At 35.7% G+C, this 18,453-nt stretch overlaps 1 protein-coding gene across 2 annotated transcripts in view; it reads right to left on the bottom strand.

The window, feature by feature from the left end:
• EFCAB7 (EF-hand calcium binding domain 7) overlaps nucleotides 1-18,453 on the bottom strand; it is a 47,403-nt gene that overhangs the window by 18,724 nt on the left and 10,226 nt on the right. The window contains exon 7 of one of the 2 annotated variants that reach the window (XM_040470470.1): nucleotides 3,499-3,640. The exons of the other annotated variant lie outside the window; for it this stretch is intronic. Coding sequence (XP_040326404.1) covers nucleotides 3,499-3,640 — 142 coding nt within the window. The remainder of the gene's footprint in view (nucleotides 1-3,498; nucleotides 3,641-18,453) is intronic. 2 annotated transcript variants of the gene reach the window in all.

Below are 18,453 nucleotides of genomic sequence, written 5' to 3'. Positions count from 1 at the left end.
TTTTTTTTTTTTCCCTTCCCCTCCCCCATAGGTTCCTGTTAAGTTTCTCAGGATCCACATAAGAGTGAAAACATACAGTATCTGTCTTTCTCTGTATGGCTTATTTCACTTAGCATAACACTCTCTAGTTGCATCCACGTTGCTACAAAGGGCCACATTTCATTCTTTCTCATTGCCACGTAGTACTCCATTGTGTTGTTTCTACATTCCTGGTTCAAAGTATCATCAGTTCCCTCCTAGAACTCTTCTTTCTCTTGGGTACCCTTCAATCTGTTTTCAATATAGCAACCTGACTGCTCTTGTTAAAATAGGTCAGATTATGTCCTGTTTCTACTCAAAATTCTCTCATGGAGTTGAGAGTTGGAATAGTATTGCTCCCACCCTAACAATAAAAAGTACGTGAACTAGCGAATTCTGATTTTTTCTTGAACCCATCAGTGCTAAGGTCCCAGGGCAACCAAGTAGCCTGAAATCCAAGGAAAGGCAAACTCTTCTAAGGAGAGATGAGATGCAATCATTGGCTTATCTGTGGTATAGCACAGATGACAAAATGTCAGGTACCATACAAGTAAGTGGAAGAAGAGAGAGAGCAGAAGAAATATTTGAAGAATAAAGATGGAAATTTTCCTAAAAACAATGAAAGACAATAAGCCAAAAATCCAAGCAGGATAATTACAAACCAACCAACCCCACAATAACAGCATCAACAAGAAAAACAAAATCACCTAGACAATACTAAAATCATTGTAAATTAAAGATACGGAGAAAATTGTGAGGGCAGCCATGGGAAAAATCCTCCTAAGATTCTACATTTTTCTCAGAGTAAAAGCCCAAGTCTTCATTATGGCCAAAACAAACAAATAAAAGCAACTCTACCTGATTTTGTCCTGGTTCGTCCCTGTCCTCCATCTCCTACTTTGTTCTAGCCATTCTAGTCACCTTGTTATTCTTCTAACATCAGGCACACTCTTACCTCGGAGCCTCTGACAGAGAAGTCCCTCTATGTGGAATGCTCTGCCACCTGCACTCTTCACCACTCTCCACTCATCCCCTCCACCAGCCCTATATCCACAAAGCTTACTCCTCTGCCTTCTATGGAAGACAGCAGAAATGGCTGCTCTGTACCCACAGCCCATTGCAATGTGAATCTGCTCTCCATCATGAGATCAAGTCTATTTCTCTATCTTATAAATCTAGACTTGCCTTATTACTTGCCGTGAACAACAGAATGTAACAGAAGTAATGTGCCAGTTCTGATTCCAAGCCTTAGGAAACCGTAGGTGCTTCTGCTCCTTCCTTCAGATCCCTATTACACCAAGAGAACAAGCCCAGGCTAACTCACTAGAACGTAAGAGACTATATGAGGCAGACTCAAGTCGTGCCAGCTGAGACCTCATATAGAGGACAGAGCCCAGCCAAGACCAGTAAAGCCAGCTATGAGCTAACCAACAGTTGATCACAGATGCATAAGTAAATCCTACAGAGAAAAGCAAAGCCCAGCTCAAACAAAAATAACTATCCAGGAAACCTGCTTATGAGTGAACAGTTGTTTAATTGTTTCCAGCCACTGTGGGTTTTGGGGTAATTTGTTATACAGCAGTTGATAACTGATATACCTCTTTCAAAGACTTTGCTCAAATGTCAACTTCTTAATGAAGTATACACTAACCACTCCATTTCAATGGCAACTCATATTCCCTCAGCATTCACAATGCCCTATCCCTCTGTATTTTTCCCATAGCACTTATCACTTACTAACATACCACATCATTTACGATTTATTATGTTTATTATTTATTGTTTCCCTCACTAGAATGTAAGTTCATAAGGGTAAGGATTTTTGTATTTTTTGTACTCTGATGTATCCTAAGCACTGAAAATGATACTTGATATATAAGGCCCTCAATGAATATTTGAGAAATATGTGAATAAAGGATCTTCTTAAGAATATGGAGAATTAACATCTGCATTGAATATGCAGGCCAGTCTTGATACCTGTATCTGAAAAAATGATCACTGTAATTGTCATTTAAAAGTACCAACCACCATTGGAGCACCTGGGTGGCTCAGCTGGTTAAGCATCCAACTCTTGATTTCAGCTCAGGTCATGATCTTGCAGTTCATGGGTTTGAGCCCCAGGTCGGGCTCCACACTGACAGTGCAAAGCCTGCTTGGGATTCTCTCTCTCTCTCTCTCTGTCTCTCTCTCTCTCTCTCTCTCTCTGTCTCTCTCCCTTCCTCCCTCCTTCCCTCCCCTCCTCGGTCTCACACTCCTCTCTCAAAATAAATAAAAAGTATCAACCACCAAATGTCGTAAGAATTTCACAAGATATACAGTTAAAACTTTTAGAATCTCTACTTTAGGAGGTAAGAAGAATGGAGCAGGGAAGAATCCTCTAGTAATAAAACAAACATTTTCTTATTATGTAAAAATAATTTTAAAAATTGATACTTAGAACAACCAACATTAAAAAGATTTCTAGGGATGGGGCGCCTAGGTGGCTTGGTCGGTTGAGTGTCAGACTTCGGCTCAGGTCATGATCTCACAGTTTGTGGGTTCGAGCCCTGCATCGGGCTCTGTGCTGACAGCTCAGAGCCTGGAGCCTGCTTCAGATTCTGTGTCTCCCTCTGTCTCTGCCCCTCCCCTGCTCACTCTCTGTCTCTGTCTCAAAAATAAATAAAATAACATTAAAAACAAACAAAAAGATTTCTAGGGAAAGCACCCTTAAAGACATTTTCACTAATTAAAAATTAAATAATAACCATTTTATTTTTTTATTAAAATATTTTTTAAGTTTATTTACTTATTTTGAGAAAGAGAGAGCACGAGTGGGGTAGGGGCAGAGAGAGAGGGAGAGACAATTCTGACAGTGCAGAGCCCAAACAGGGCTCGAACTCATAAACTGTGTGAGATCACGACCTGAGCCGAGATCAAGAGTTGGACAGTCAACAGACTGAGCCACTCAGGCGCCCCAATAATAACCATTCTAGACACTAAGAAATTAATTTGTATCTAGCATTTATATACAGAAAAGGAATATTACCAGGAATGTAAAGATTATTAATAACGATTGTTTAAGTCATAGGACATAGGACTTTGGAGATATTCAAAATTATTTGCAGTTCACATTGCCCCAAATTATGTTCCTACAGAACTTCTCTTAAACTTATTACTTTTAAAAATGGACAAATGGAAAAGCTAAAAATTAATTAGTAAACAAAATGTTAATTCTATATCAAGAAGAAACCAGGATACACTTTGTTCTTGTTTTTAAAGGAATTAAAATAAAACTTGCTTTAAACATACACAAAAACCAACATACTTGCTTTGTAAAATATGATAACACAAAGTATAAACTAATGCTTTCTTTCTTTAACTGTATGTAACCATGTTTGTTAGGTAGATTATTTTCTTCACGAAGGCTACCAAATGTGTAAGTTATTTTCAAAGAGGGCATAATGTGATATTTTAAAAAATACACAAAAAAATTAAACTTGCCTTCAACTTGACTCAGGTTTAGTGGTTTAATTGTAAGATAAACCATGGATCTCTGAGCTATCTGCATCCTATATTGATGACTAATGATTTCACCATCTTCTTCTAAAAAAAAGCAACCTTTTGACTGCACACATTGCCAATCCTGAAATGAGGGAAAAAATTTTTTTTCAAACATTTATTAAATGTTTCCAGCATGTAGAGTAATAAAGAGAAACCTAAGGAAGATATAAAGGAAATGTCAAATAAAGCCGCTTACCTCCAGGAATTTGCGACATAAAAACAACAACAACAACAAAAACAAACAAACAAACAAAACCCAACCAACCAACCAACAAACAAACCAGTCAGGACACAATTCAATTATAATTGACAGTAGTAAATTTTTACAACAAAAAATAATTATATGTGCAAAATAATAACCCTAGTTCCTAATAGTAACTGGCACATTGTTGGTACTCTATTAATATCTGACCGATGAGGGGAGGTAGACATCAATATAAACTGTATCTTGAAAGATGAGTGTAATTTAGATAATGAAAAGTTAGGAAAAGACATAATGGAAAGAAGAAATAAGAAAAAATAAAGTTTGTGAGAATGGGAGAAACAGAAACAAAGCAACAAATAAATATGCTACTACAATAACTAGGGCAGGATTAGTGCTTGCAACATAGTAAAAATGACTAAATAAGGACTCCTAAAACTGATGCTGAAAGGAAAAGTGATGACTTTGTATTCAAAAGGTAAAGAATGTGACAACGAAAATAACAGTGTCAAGTCCAGGCAACTAAAAGAACACTGAATAAATTTTACAGCCATAGCACAATGCTGATAAACATCAGTTTTGCGAAAAACTTTTCTGTACAATTGTTTCTGCTATCTCCTGGTTAGCCAAATTCCTTCTGGTCCAAACTAATAGGTCTAAATGGGATCTCTTAACTAGAATTAAATACAACTCGAAGATGACACCTTACGGAGAAAGTAGAAAATTCTCTATTGAACATATGAGAAATTGTGCCATTGCCACAAATGTGTACAAAAATCTTCTTCACTTGATCATTAGTGGGCTTGCCTACCTATAATGTAAAGCATTTCTGCTCTACCCCTAGTGACTTACAAACATATGTATGAGTTTTTGAAATGACTTTATAAAAGATGATTTTGAAAAATTATCTGTAAGAATGTTTAGATAATAAGCTCAAGGCCTTAATAATATTAAGATAACCACTAAAAAGGTATACGTTAGCTGTTAACAATAACATAAAAAATACTATAAATTCATTATAGAAAAGTCTAATACGGTACTAAAAAGGTGAGAACAAACATAATTTCTATTGAGGTTGATTTCTCATTCACTTTTTTTAAAGGCTACATTATCCTAACATGTATTTACACATCATTTTTCTATTACATAAATGATAATTATTTTCATATTTTATATTATTTTATAGCACCAAAATACATTTAAAATTAGAAATTTAAGAATACAGAAAAAATCCCCATAATTCTACCACCCTAGTTTGATTTCTATATAATCATTCCTAATACCACCCTTACATAAAAACCTATGTTTTACATTCTTTTTTTTTTTTTTTTAATTTTTTTTTCAACGTTTATTTATTTTTGGGACAGAGAGAGACAGAGCATGAACGGGCGAGGGGCAGAGAGAGAGGGAGACACAGAATCGGAAACAGGCTCCAGGCTCTGAGACATCAGCCCAGAGCCTGACGCGGGGCTCGAACTCACGGACCGCGAGATCGCGACCTGGCTGAAGTCGGACGCTTAACCGACTGCGCCACCCAGGCGCCCCATGTTTTACATTCTAATTAACATTATTCTATGTTGTGTCTTCTCCATGTAATGTTACATCCAAAATATTTTGCTACTGAAAAATAAGAACAAAACTGGAGGAATTACATGTCCTGACCTCAAAACTCAATAGAAAGCTACCGTAATCAAAATGGTGTGATATTGGCAAAAAGACAAATATATAGATGAATGGAATAGAACAGACAGCTCACAAATAAACTCTCACATATATATGGTCAAGTAATTTTCAATAAGGATGCTAAGACCATTCAGTGGGAAAAAGGACAATCTTTTCAACAAATGAAGCTAAGAAACCTGGATATCCAAGTGCAAAATAATTAATTTGAACTCTTCTCTTATACCATATACAGATTAACACAAAATGGATCAAAGACCTAAATGTAAGTACTAAAACTATAAAACTCTAAGAAAAAAACATAGTGGAAAAGCTTCATGACAATGGATTTGGCAATGATTTCTTGGATATGACATCAAAAACACAGGTCACAAAAGAAAATATAGACAAACTGGACTTCATTAAAATTAAAAACCTTTGTGCATCAAAGAACACTATCAACATAGTGAAAAAGGCTCACAGAATGGGAGAAAATATTTGCAAATCATACATTTGAAAATGAACTAATATCTAGAATATATTAAAAACTCTTACAACTCAACAACAAACCCCCCCCAAATTAAAAATGGTCATAAGGGGGTACCTGCGTGGCTTAGTCAGTTAAATGCCTGACTCTTGATTTCAGCTCAGGTCAGGATCTCACATGGTTCATGAAATCGAGCCCCGAATCATTGGGCTCTGCACTGCCACGAGGAGCCTGCTTGGGATTCTCCCCTCGCCCATCTCAAAATAAATAAATATTTTTTTTAAAAATGGTCCTAAGACTTGAATAGACATTTCTCCAAAGAAGATACACAAGTGGCTAATAAGCACATGAAAAGATGCTTAACATCACATCATTAGGGAAATGCAAATCAGAACCACAGTGAGATACTACTTCATACCCACTAAGATGGCTATTAAATAAAAACAAAAACAAAACCCCCAAAATACATAAAATAACAAGTGCTGACAACAATGTGGAGAAATTGAAACCCTTGTGCATTGCTGGTAGGAATATAAAATGTGATGCCACTATGGAAAAGTTTGTTAGTTCCACCAAAAATTAAACACAGAATTACTGTATGATCCAGCAATTCCATTTCTGGGTATATAGTGAGAGCAGAGACTCAAACAGATATTTGTACACCCATCTTCATGGCAGCATTATTCACAATAGCCAAATGGTGGAAAGAATCCAAGTGTCCATTGGTGGATGAATGGGTAAACAAAATGTGGAATATGCATACAATGGAATATTATTCAGGCTTAAAAGGGACTAAAATTCTAACAGATGTTGCAGATATAAACCTTGAAGACATTATGCTACGTGAAATAAGCCAGACACAAAAGGACAAATATTGCATGATTTCACTTAAATGAAGAACCTAGATTAAATTCAGAGAAAGAAAGTAGAACAGAGTTTGCCATGAGTGGAAAGAGGAGGAAATGAGGAGTTTATATGAGTTATAAATGAGTTTATAACTAAGAGATTTAATTGGGCATCACAAAAGCTAAATATTAAAGACCCACAGTTAATACCATCCTCCATGGGGAAAAACTGAGAGCTTTCCCCCTAAAGTCAGGAACACAGCAGGGATGTCCACTTTCACCACTGTTGTTCAACATAGTACTGGAAATCCTAGCCTCAGCAATCAGACAACAACAACAACAACAAAAAATAAAAGGCATAGGGGTGGCTGGGTGGCTCAGTCAGTTAAGCATCCAACTTTGGCTCAGGTCATGATCTCATGGCTTGTGAGTCCAAGCCCCGCATCGGGCTCTGTGCTGATAGCTCAGAGCCTGGAGTCTGCTTCAGATTCTGTGTCTCCCTCTGACTCTGCCCCTCCCCTGCTCACATTCTGTCTCTCTCTCAAAATAAATAAACATTAATTTTTTTAAAAAAGAAAAAGAAATAAAAGACACACATTTGGCAAGGAAGAAGTCAAACTTTCACTCTTTGCAGATGACATGATACTCTACGTGGAAAACCCAAAAGACTCCATGAAAAAACTGCTAGAACTGATACATGAATTCAGCAAAGTTGCAGGATATAAACTCAATGTACAGAAATCAGTTGCATTTCTATACACCAGTAATGAAGCAGCAGAAATGCAAAGCAAGGAATCGATCCCATTTACAATTGCACCAAAAACCATAAGATACCTAAAAATAACCTAACCAAGAAGGTAAAAGATCCGCATGCTGAAAACTATAGAAAGCTTATGAAAGAAACTGAAGACACAAAGAAGAGTAAAACATTCCATGTTCATGGAATGGAAGAACAAATATTGCTAAAATGTCTATACTACCTAAAGAAATCTACATATTCAATGCAATCCCTATCAAAATAACACCAGCATTCTTCACAGAGCTTCACAGAGCTAGAACAAACAATTCTATAATTTGTATGAAACCACAAAAGACCCCGAATAGCCAAAGTAATGTTGAAAAAGAAAACCAAAGCAGGAGGCATCACAATTCCAGATTTCAAGCTGTATTACAAAGCTGTAATCATCAAACACTATGGTACTGGCATAAAAACAGACACATGGATCAGTGGAAGAGAATAGAGAACCTGGAAGGGGACCCACAAATGTATGGCCAACTAATCTTCAACAAAACAGGAAAGAATATCCAATGAAAAAACGACAGTCTCTTCAGCAAACAGTGTTGGGAAAACTCGATGGCAACATACAGAAGAATGAACCTGGACCACTTTCTTATACCATACACAAAAATAAACTCAAAATGGATGAAAGAGCTAAAAGTAAGATAGGAAATCATCAAAATCCTAGAGGAGAAAACAGGCAACAACCTCTTTGACCTCAGCTGCAGCAATTTTTTGCTCAACACATCTACAAAGGCAAGGAAACTAAAAGCAAAAATGAACTATTGGGACCTCATCAAGATTAAAAGCTTCTGCACTGCAAAGAAAATAATCAACAAAACTAAAAGGCAACCAACGAAATGGGAGAAGATATTTGCAAATGACATATCAGATAAAGGGTTAGTATCCAAAATCTATAAAGAACTAATCAAACTCAATACCCAAAAAACAAATAATCCAGTAAAGAAATGGGATAAAGACATAAACAGACACTTTTCCAAAGAAGACATCCAGATGGCTAAAAGATACATGAAAACATGTTCAGTATCACTCATCATCAGGGAAATACAAATCAAAACCACAATGAGATACCACCTCACACCTATCAGAATGGCTAAAATTAACCGAGCAAACAACAGATGTAGGATGCAGAGGATGCAGAGAAAAGGGAGCACTTTTCCACTGTTGGTGGGAATGAACACTGGTGCAGTTACTACGGAAAATAGTGTGGAGTTTCCTCAAAATATTAAAAATAGAACTACACTACAATCCAGCAATTGCACTACCAGGTATTTATAAAAAGGATACAAGAATGCTGATTCGAAGGAGTACATGCACCCCAATGTTTATAGCAGCACTACTGACAATAGCCAAATTATGGAAAGAGCCCAAAGTCCATCAAAGGATGAATGGATAAAGAAGATGTGCTATACATATACAATGGAATATTACTCAGCAATCAAAAAGAATGAAATCTTGCCATTTGCAACAACATGGATGGAACTAGAGTGTATTATGCTAAGTAAAATAAGTCAGTCAAAAGAAAGACAAATATCATATTATTTTACTCATATGTGTAATTTAAGAAACAAAACAGATGAACATAGAGAAAAGGAAGAAAAATAAGATAAAAACAGAGAGGGAAGCAAACCACAGAGACTCTTAAATACAGAAAACAAACTGAGGGTTGCTAGAGGGGAGGTGGGTAGGAGATGTGCTAAATGGTGATGGGCATTAAGGAGGGCACTTGTTGGGATGAGCACTGGGTCTAATATGTAAAGTGATGGATCACTAAATTCTACTCCTGAAACCAATACTACACTGTATGTTAACTAAAGTGGATTTAAGTAAGCTTAAAAAAAAAAAAAAAAAGATTTAGTTGAGGATGATGAAAAAGTTCTGGATATGGAGAATGGTGATGGTTGCAAAACCATATGAATGAATCTAATGAACAGAACCATATACTTAAAAATGGCTAAAATGGTAAAATTTATATTATGTATATTTTACAAGAAAAAAAGCCATTTTGCTAAGCAATATTCAAGTTTTTTCAATTTAACTTGTTCTATAATTACCCATTGAGTTTGTATACCATTACTTACTTGTTTCTAAAATGTTAGATATTTATGTCATTTCTAATTTCTCATCAGCATAAATAATACTAAAATGAAGACTGCTTTGTCTAAATAGTTTTCTTTTCATGAATAATATCCTTCAAAAGATCTTCTAGGCCAAAAGTAAGTATATTTTTTTAAATTCATTTTATTTTTTTTAATTTACATCCAAATTAGTTAGCATATAGTGTAACAATGATTTCAGGAGTAGATTCCTTAATGCCCCTTACCCATTTAGCCCATCCCCCCTCCCACAACCCCTCCAGTAACCCTCTGTTTGGTCTCCATATTTAAGAGTCTCTTATGCTTTTGTCCCCCTCCCTGTTTTTATATTTTGTTTCTCTTCCCTTATGTTCATCTATTTTGTCTCTTAAAGTCCTCATATGAGTGAAGTCATATGATTTTTGTCTTTCTCTGACTGACTAATTTTGCTTAGCATAATACCCTCCACTTCCATCCATGTAGTTGCAAATGGCAAGATTTCATTCTTTTTGATTGCCGAGTAATACTCCATTTACATATATACCACATCTTCTTTATCCATTCATCCATCGATGGACATTTGGGCTCTGTCCATAATTTGGCTATGGTTGATAGTGCTGCTATAAACATTGGGGTGCATATGTCCCTTCAAAACAGCATACCTGTATCCCGTGGATGAATACCTAGTAGTGCAATTGCTGGGTCATAGGGTAGTTCTATTTTTTAGTTTTTTGAGGGACCTCCATACTGTTTTCCAGAGTGGCTGCACCAGCTTGCATTGCCACCAACAATGCAAAAGAGATCCTCTTTCTCCACATCCTCACCAACACCTATTGTTGCCTGAGTTGTTAATGTTAGCCATTCTGACAGGTGTAAGGTGGTATCTCATTGTGGTTTTGATTTGTAATTCCCTGATGATGAGTGATGTTGAGCATTTTTTCATGTGTCAGTTGGCCATCTGGATGTCTTCTTTGGAGAAGGTCTATTCATGTCTTTTGCCCATTTCTTCACTGGATGATTTGTTTTTTGGGTGTTGAGTTTGATAAGTTCTCTATAGATTTTGGATACTAATCCTTTATCTGATATGTTGTTTGCAAATATCTTTTCCCATTCCATCAGCTGCCTTTTAGTTTTACTATTGTTTCCTTCGCTGTGCAGAAGCTTTTTATTTTGATTGAGGTTCCAGTAGTTCATTTTTGCTTTTGTTTCCCTTGCCTCCAGAGATGTGTTGAGTAAGAAGTTGCTGCGGCCAAGATTGCTTGCTTTCTCCTCGAGGATTTTGATGGCTTCCTGTCTTACATTTAGGTCTTTCATCCATTTTGAGTTTATTTTTGTGTATCATGTAAGAAAGGGTCCAGGTTCGTTTTTCTGCATGCAGCTGTCCAGTTTTCCCAGCACCACTTGCTGAAGAGACTGTCTTTATTCCGCTGGATATTCTTTCCTGCTTTGTCAAAGATTAGTTGGCCATATGTTTGTGGGTCCATTTCTGGGTTTTCTATTCTGTTCCATTGACCTGAGTGTCCCAGTACCATACTGTCTTATGATTACCGCTTTGTAGTGTGGCTTGAAGTCCAGGATTGTGATGCTTCCTGCTTTGGTTTTCTTTTTCAAGATTGCTTTGGCTATTCGGGGTCTTTTCTGGTTCCACACAAAAAAGTAAGTGTATTTTTAAGGCAGCATGTGTTTCCGTGCTGCTTTGTAAAACAGTGATACCAATTTTACAATACCACCAACAATGTATCATGTAATAATTTTTCCACTACCATAACTTGGTCAGCAGTGTTATCATTAGAAAAACTGTGTGGTGGTGGGGAATTATTTTTTTCTTTTTTTAAAAATTTTATTTATTTTTGAGACAGAGAGAGACAGAGCATGAATGGGGGAGAGTCAGAGAGAGAGGGAGACACAGAATCTGAAGCAGGCTCCACGCTCTGAGCTGTCAGCACAGAGCCCGACGTGGGGCTCGAAGTCACAGACCGTGAGATCATGACCTGAGCCAAAGTCTGAAGCTCAGCTGAATGAGCCACACAGGCGCCCCAAGGGAATGATTTCTTAAGCAATGTGTGGGTACATAATATTATAGTATTCCACAATTTTTGTCTATATACAGTATTGCAATGATTTTTGTGTCAATTTATATTAAGGCAATAAAAACAATGTAATAATTAAATGGTACAGTAATAACTTTTGCATCAATTTTAATTTTTCTGATTATTAGCAAGGTTGAACTTTTTCCCATGTGTTTATTATTTTTGTCTCTTTTTGTGGGAACTGCCTATTCATCTATTTTTGTAGCTCTATCATCAACTTGGTATTTTTGTTACATATTTTAATAAATTGTTTTGACTGTTTTAGATATTGACTACACTTTGTAAGTTTTGATGTATTTTCTGTTTCCTTTTATTTTCGTTTTGGTTAGTTTTCAATTTATGTAAGTTTTCCTTTTTTTTTTTAATTTTTTTTAACGTTTATTTATTTTTGAGACAGAGAGAGACAGAGCATGAATGGGGGAGGGTCAGAGAGAGAGGGAGACACAGAATCTGAAACAGGCTCCAGGCTCTGAGCGGTCAGCACAGAGCCCGATGCGGGGCTCGAACTCACGGACCGCGAGATCATGACCTGAGCTGAAGTCAGACACTTAGCCGACTGAGCCACCCAGGCGCCCCTAGTTTTCCATTTTTATATTCATCTTTTCTTTGGAGATTTATTCTTAAACTGAATTTCAAGAAATTACCATTATTGCTGAACTATTACTCAAGCTTTCAGTCATTAATCACATGCACTGTCATACCTTTGGGATATAAAAGATATGTGTATTTTTAATTCTGATAAATTAAAATGTGACCTTAAATTATTAGAATTCATCTTTGTAAAGATATTGCTGATGACAGAAACGAGTCGTTATGTATGACATTTCAACAACATCTCTATGAGGCAATAAGGGATAGATAGATATAAATTAGTCATTTTAATAAACAGATAAACTGAGGTACCCAGAGGTTATACAGAATCATAATTTCTCAAGGAGTTTGTAGAAATATTAGGTCTAGAGTCTAGGACTTTTGGATCAACACTTCTACCATTAAATCATGTTTCCAAAACAAAATATACTCTGGGTACTAAATTCAAAATTTTTATAACTCAATGAAGTTCAAACTGGGGCTTGAGCCAAAAGTTCAAGTTCAACAATTAATGATGAGTAAGAGTATATACAGATTTTCATTTAGCCTCCTTGTAAATCCCTTGGATGGTAATATATTAAGGACTAACAACAGATGCTGACATTACCTCAAAGCCAGCTGGCCTTAATATAATCAACATGACCTCGGATGGTGACAATTGCTACAGAGAAGAAAGGAAAGACACTCACATGGTATTTAGGCAAGCTACACTTTTAGACAGTTTGAGCTAAGATTCTGACATCAAATGGAAAATATGTTTTCCTTTCAATGAACTTTGACTATAGCATTATCAAATGGAACTTCATCTGAAATATTTTATGAATGTTTTTTATAGTCACCCATCTGGAATGGAATGAAATACTCATTTAGAATTATAGAATACTAAAGGTAGAAGAAGTCTGAAGAGCAATCCAGTCCAGATTTCCCTTTTGATTGATGAAAAATAAAGGGATATGCTTGTCACAACTTACGCTGACTGCAGAGCCAGAGCTGGACCTACGTCTCCGAGGTCTCCTTACTTTCTCTCCTAACTGCCAGCTATATTCAAAATTCTGTTCTTTTGCACATTTAAATATCTGCCATGATTTTTTTCAAAAGCTAGTAATTAAAGAAAGTTCAGGCTTATGAAATCATTACAATAGACTATGAGAAAGCATTGTCATTTGGAATTATCCATATATTGAAGTGTTAAGATAAACATAATTATTTGGGTTCCTTATTGAAAAAAATGTACATTTCAGTAGCTGGGAAATTTCTTAAATTTGTATTTAATCATGCGTGTAGCAGGGCCCCCCCCCCCCCCCCTCTGATAAAAGTGTTTAGGGCCACCTGGATGGCTCAGTCAGTTGGGCATCTGACTCTTGACTTTGGCTCAGGTCATGATCCCAGGAGGAGTGAGGTCAAACCCCGCATTGGGCTCTGTGCTGAGCATGAAGCCTGCTTAAGATTCTCTCTCTCCCTCTCCCTCTGCCCCTTCTTCACACAAGCACACACTCTCTCATCTCTCTCTCTTAAAAACCAACCAACAAATAAATTTTTAAAAAGGTATTTAAACAAATTAAAAACTACAGGCATACCTCAGAGATATTGCAGGTTTGGTTCCAGACCACTGAAATAAAGTGAACATCACAATAAAGCAAGTTGAACAAATTTTTTGGTTTCCCAGTGCATATAAAGTTATGTTTATACTACACTGTAGTCTACTAAGTATGCAGTAGTTATTATGTCTCAAAAACACAATGCACATACCTTAATTAAAAGATACTTTATTGCTAAAAAATGCTAAACATCATTTGAGCTTTTAGCAGGTCATAATTATGGATCACAGATCACCATAAAAAATATAATAATAATGAAAAGTTTAAAACACTGCAAGAATTACCAAAATGTGACACAGAGATACAACGTGAGCAAATGCTGTTGAAAAAATGGCAACAACAGGCTTGCCTGACACAGGGTTGCCACAAATCTTCAATTTACAAAAATGCAATTATCTGTGAAGCACAATAAAGTGACATGCAATAAAACGAGGTATGCCTGTAATGCATTTTGCCTGGTACACTGGTAATGAACATAATTTGTAACATTTGGGAAACTCAAAGATGAGAGAATTTTTCCACCTGCTTATTGTATTTCTTGGAGGCAGTGCCACAGTTGACAGGAGATGCCTTTGGCTGGGGAGTGAGTTAACATCATTATCATAAGTCTTTCCTAAATTCCAGTTTTAGAGAAAGTATAGGAAGAGAATTTTTATGTTTCCTTGGAAAGACAGCCAACCTAGATACTACAATACATGGTTAATAAGACTAGAATATGGTGGAACAACAGCTACTACAAAATAGAAGATAAATGTCACATGATTTATATCAACCAAATTTCAAGGTAATAATCAGATTAATTTGAATACTAAATAAATAACATTATTAGGAGAATTTGTAGCTCTCCTGCTTAAAAGAAAGCACTCAAATTCTTAAGATCTGCCAGAGTTGTTAACAACACAGTGCTTATTCAACCTAATTTTTTTTTAAAACAAATAGACTTTCAATCACACAAAGCTTTTTCTCTAGAATCTAGACTAAAATGTTATGAATTAAAAGAAAAAAGTACTGATAAAGTGAATGGCTCATTCAAATAAATCCGTTTGAAAGGATTATAGACTAAGGTTGACAGTTTGAGTATTATGAGAAAAATGTAAGGATGTTGAGTTTTTAAAAAAATTTCAGAGTGACAGAGTAAGAAATTCCATGTGTGATATAGTTTTCTCAACGATATAAAGCAGAAATAAAATAGTAGCTTGTAATTCTTATACAGGGCATAAGGTGGTGCTATATTCTACCAATTCAGGTAAATTCATATAAAAAGAAAAAGAACTGTTAATTCACTTGTCATATACAAATTTTACTTATTTTCATTCGCAATGTATAAGGAAATAATGAAAAGCACAAATTAAAAATAGTTCAGTTGAAAATTCTACTATCAGAAAACTTGAATGTATCAGTAAAGTTACATTTTTCTTGGGACACTGTAGAGAACATAATTTGTTTTGACATATAATTCTATATTATTATTAAAGTTTTAGGTGGGGTAGAATTATTAAACAGTAGATCTAGCATAAACTTGGGCACCTGGGTGGCTCAGTCGGTTAAACATCTGACTTCGGCTCAGGTCATGATCTCACGGTTGGTGGGTTTGAGCCCCGTGTTGGGCTCTGTGCTGACAGCTTAGAGCCTGGAGCCTGCTTTGGATTCTGTGTCTCCTCTCTGCCCCTCCACTGCTCATGTTCTGTCTCTTTCTCTCAAAAATGAATAAACATTAAAAAATTTTAAAAAAAAAGATCTAGCATAAATGTAGAGGAGGAACTCATATATCATCATCATCATCACTGTTGTTCTTTAAAGATACCCTATGTCACATACTTATTAGAAAGCTATTTGCTTTTCATTAAGACAAACAGGTTAAAGAGTTAATGAATGTTTTGTTATTAAAGAATTATAAAATGTATATAAAAACAAAAAGTTAAATAGATGATTTATAAAGGAAAAAATTTATATGGATTGCCACCTAATTGACAAGTTGAATTGATCATCATTTTGAAAATATGAGAAACTTTTGTAACAAAATTACTATTTGGAGCCTTCACAAAAATTTAGACAATTAACTTCTACTTTAAGATGTTTGTATTGTTATATACATAGACACATACAAAACAAATATGTTACACAACATATTCATACACAACATATACATATCTTATATAACACATGCGTTTTATACCACACATATACTTAAAACACATTCTAATTGGGAGTCTGGATACAGGAAGTATTACATCTCTGGAGTTTACAACTCATGGTTTGGGCTTTCTCTAATTGTAATCATGACTAGCAATTGAAGCTATTCCTCTTTCAAAGAAAAATTCCTGACATTCTTTGCATATTACAAAACCTAAGCAAGCAGAATTCAGTATTAAAAAAAGAAAAGTGATAAAGTACCTAAAAGTGGTCTATAGAAAAGGTCTTATTTTCCTCCTGTAATTCATGTCCTTTACCAATTGTGTGAATGTACAGTTTAAAATCTGGCTTATGCATACATTTCAACAATTTTCTAACTTCTGAAAAGATCTTTTTCCATCCCAATTCCATAATTCTCCACTCCACATGAAACTGAGATACCCAAACTTGTTTAAAATAGATTTAAAGTATTTGAAGTAACTTATTCTTCTAGTAACTTATTCTATCAATCTCAAAACAAATTATACAATAACCATATTTATAACAAGTACTTCTCAGAGTTGTTGTAAACTTAAATTTATGAAATTTATTTCAAGAATTCAAAGTAAAATGCAAACAAAGAACTGAATCCTGCTGACTAACAGACTTTTTTAAATCCACAGATTTTTTTTTTAATCACTTCAGCTCATCTAAGAAATATCAGATAGTGAACAATAGTGGGCAAAATCAAGATCAGAAATAGGATATTAAAAGTCAGGCAAATAATATGAAGGTAATATGAAGGCCTTGAAGTATTTCCAAACACATAAAATTTTATATGAAAGTCACAGAATTTTAAAATTGAAAGTATGCCATCTTCTTTTAATCATTAAATTCTTCTAGTATCTTTTAACTAATTCCCACTTGTCATCAGCACCATTCCCTGCTTTTGATGTCTTAGGTGCAAAATGTAAGTTGTCTTTTGTTACACAATCACTGTGGCCTATAGACTAATTGTGGCATTGTCTGTTAGATCTGTCCCTTTCTTACTATGTTCAGGTACTACCCTAGGCTTAGCTGTCATCACTTTATATCAGGATATCTCTATCAGCCTTTCAGATAATCTCCCTAAATTGAAGTCTTCATATACAACATACAATAGTAGCATACATTCTTAAACTATACTTTCGTCACTTCCTACAGTCATCTATTAGTTCTGTAATAGTATTCATTACGCTGTCATTTATTAAAGTGATTACTAGATTCCTGGTACTATGCTATGCACTTAATACATGTGAGATGATTTAAATCTTCTAGGAACACACTAAATATAATTATTCTCAATTTATAGATAAGGAAACTGAGACTCAAAAGGGCTGCTGACTAACTTACCAAGGATCACACAGTTATTATGTGACAAAAACTAAGATTCAAGCACAGGCTTGTTTCTATCCAAAGCTCTTAATTAGCATCTAAAACAGTGCTTGGCACAGAAATACCACTCAATAAATACTTGCTAAATAAATGAATGAATAAATGAAATACGATGTTATATTACCTTGACATATTGCTAACGGTCCTGTAAATTTTGTGGTTTTTTAATACAACGCCTGTATTAAAAAAAATTTTTTTGTAACATTTATTTATTTTTGAGAGACAGAGACACAGAGCATGAGGAGGGGAGGGGCAGAGAGAGAGGAAGACACAGAATCTGAAGCAGACTCCAGGCTCTGAGCTGTCAGCACAGAACCGGACGCGGGTCTTGAACCCACCAACTGCGAGATCCTGACCTGAGCCGAGGTCGGTGCTCAACCAAATGAGCCACCCAGGCACCCAACACCTGTATTTTATACTAAGCAAAATGGCTGGTATATATTACCATTTCAGTAAATATTTGTTGAGTTGAACTACATTAAGAAATGGTATTGGGGTGCCTGGGTGGCTCAGTTCATTGAACGTCTGACTTGGCTCTGGTCATGATCTCAGAGTTCGGTGAATTCGAGCCCTGCATCGGGCTCTGTGCTGACAGCTCAGAGCCTGGAGCCTGCTTCAGATTCTGTGTCTCCCTCTCTCTCTGCCCCTCCCCCGTTCATGCTCTGTCTCTCTCTGTCCCAAAAATAAATAAATGTCAAAAATAAACATTAAAAAAAAAGAAATTGTATTGGTGGTGCGCATGGGTGGCTCAGTCGGATGTGTCTGACTCTTGATTTCAGGTTACAATCTCACAGTTTGTGAGCTGGAACCCTTGCAACTATCACTATCAGCACAGAGCCTACTTGGGATTCTCTCTTCCTCTTTCTCTGCCCCTCTCCTACTAGTTGTCTCTCTCTCTCTCTCCCAAAATAAGTAAATAAACATTGAGAAAGAAAGAAACAAAGAAAGAAAGAAAGAAAGAAAGAAAGAAAGAAAGAAAGAAAGAAAGAAAGAAAGAAAGAAA

The sequence above is a fragment of the Herpailurus yagouaroundi genome, unplaced genomic scaffold (assembly GCF_014898765.1).
Source record: "Herpailurus yagouaroundi ecotype Mexico unplaced genomic scaffold, PumYag 77, whole genome shotgun sequence".
Lineage (NCBI taxonomy): Eukaryota > Metazoa > Chordata > Mammalia > Carnivora > Felidae > Herpailurus > Herpailurus yagouaroundi.
Note: the sequence above shows the minus strand (reverse complement) of the source record. Positions and strands in the feature narration are given on the sequence as shown.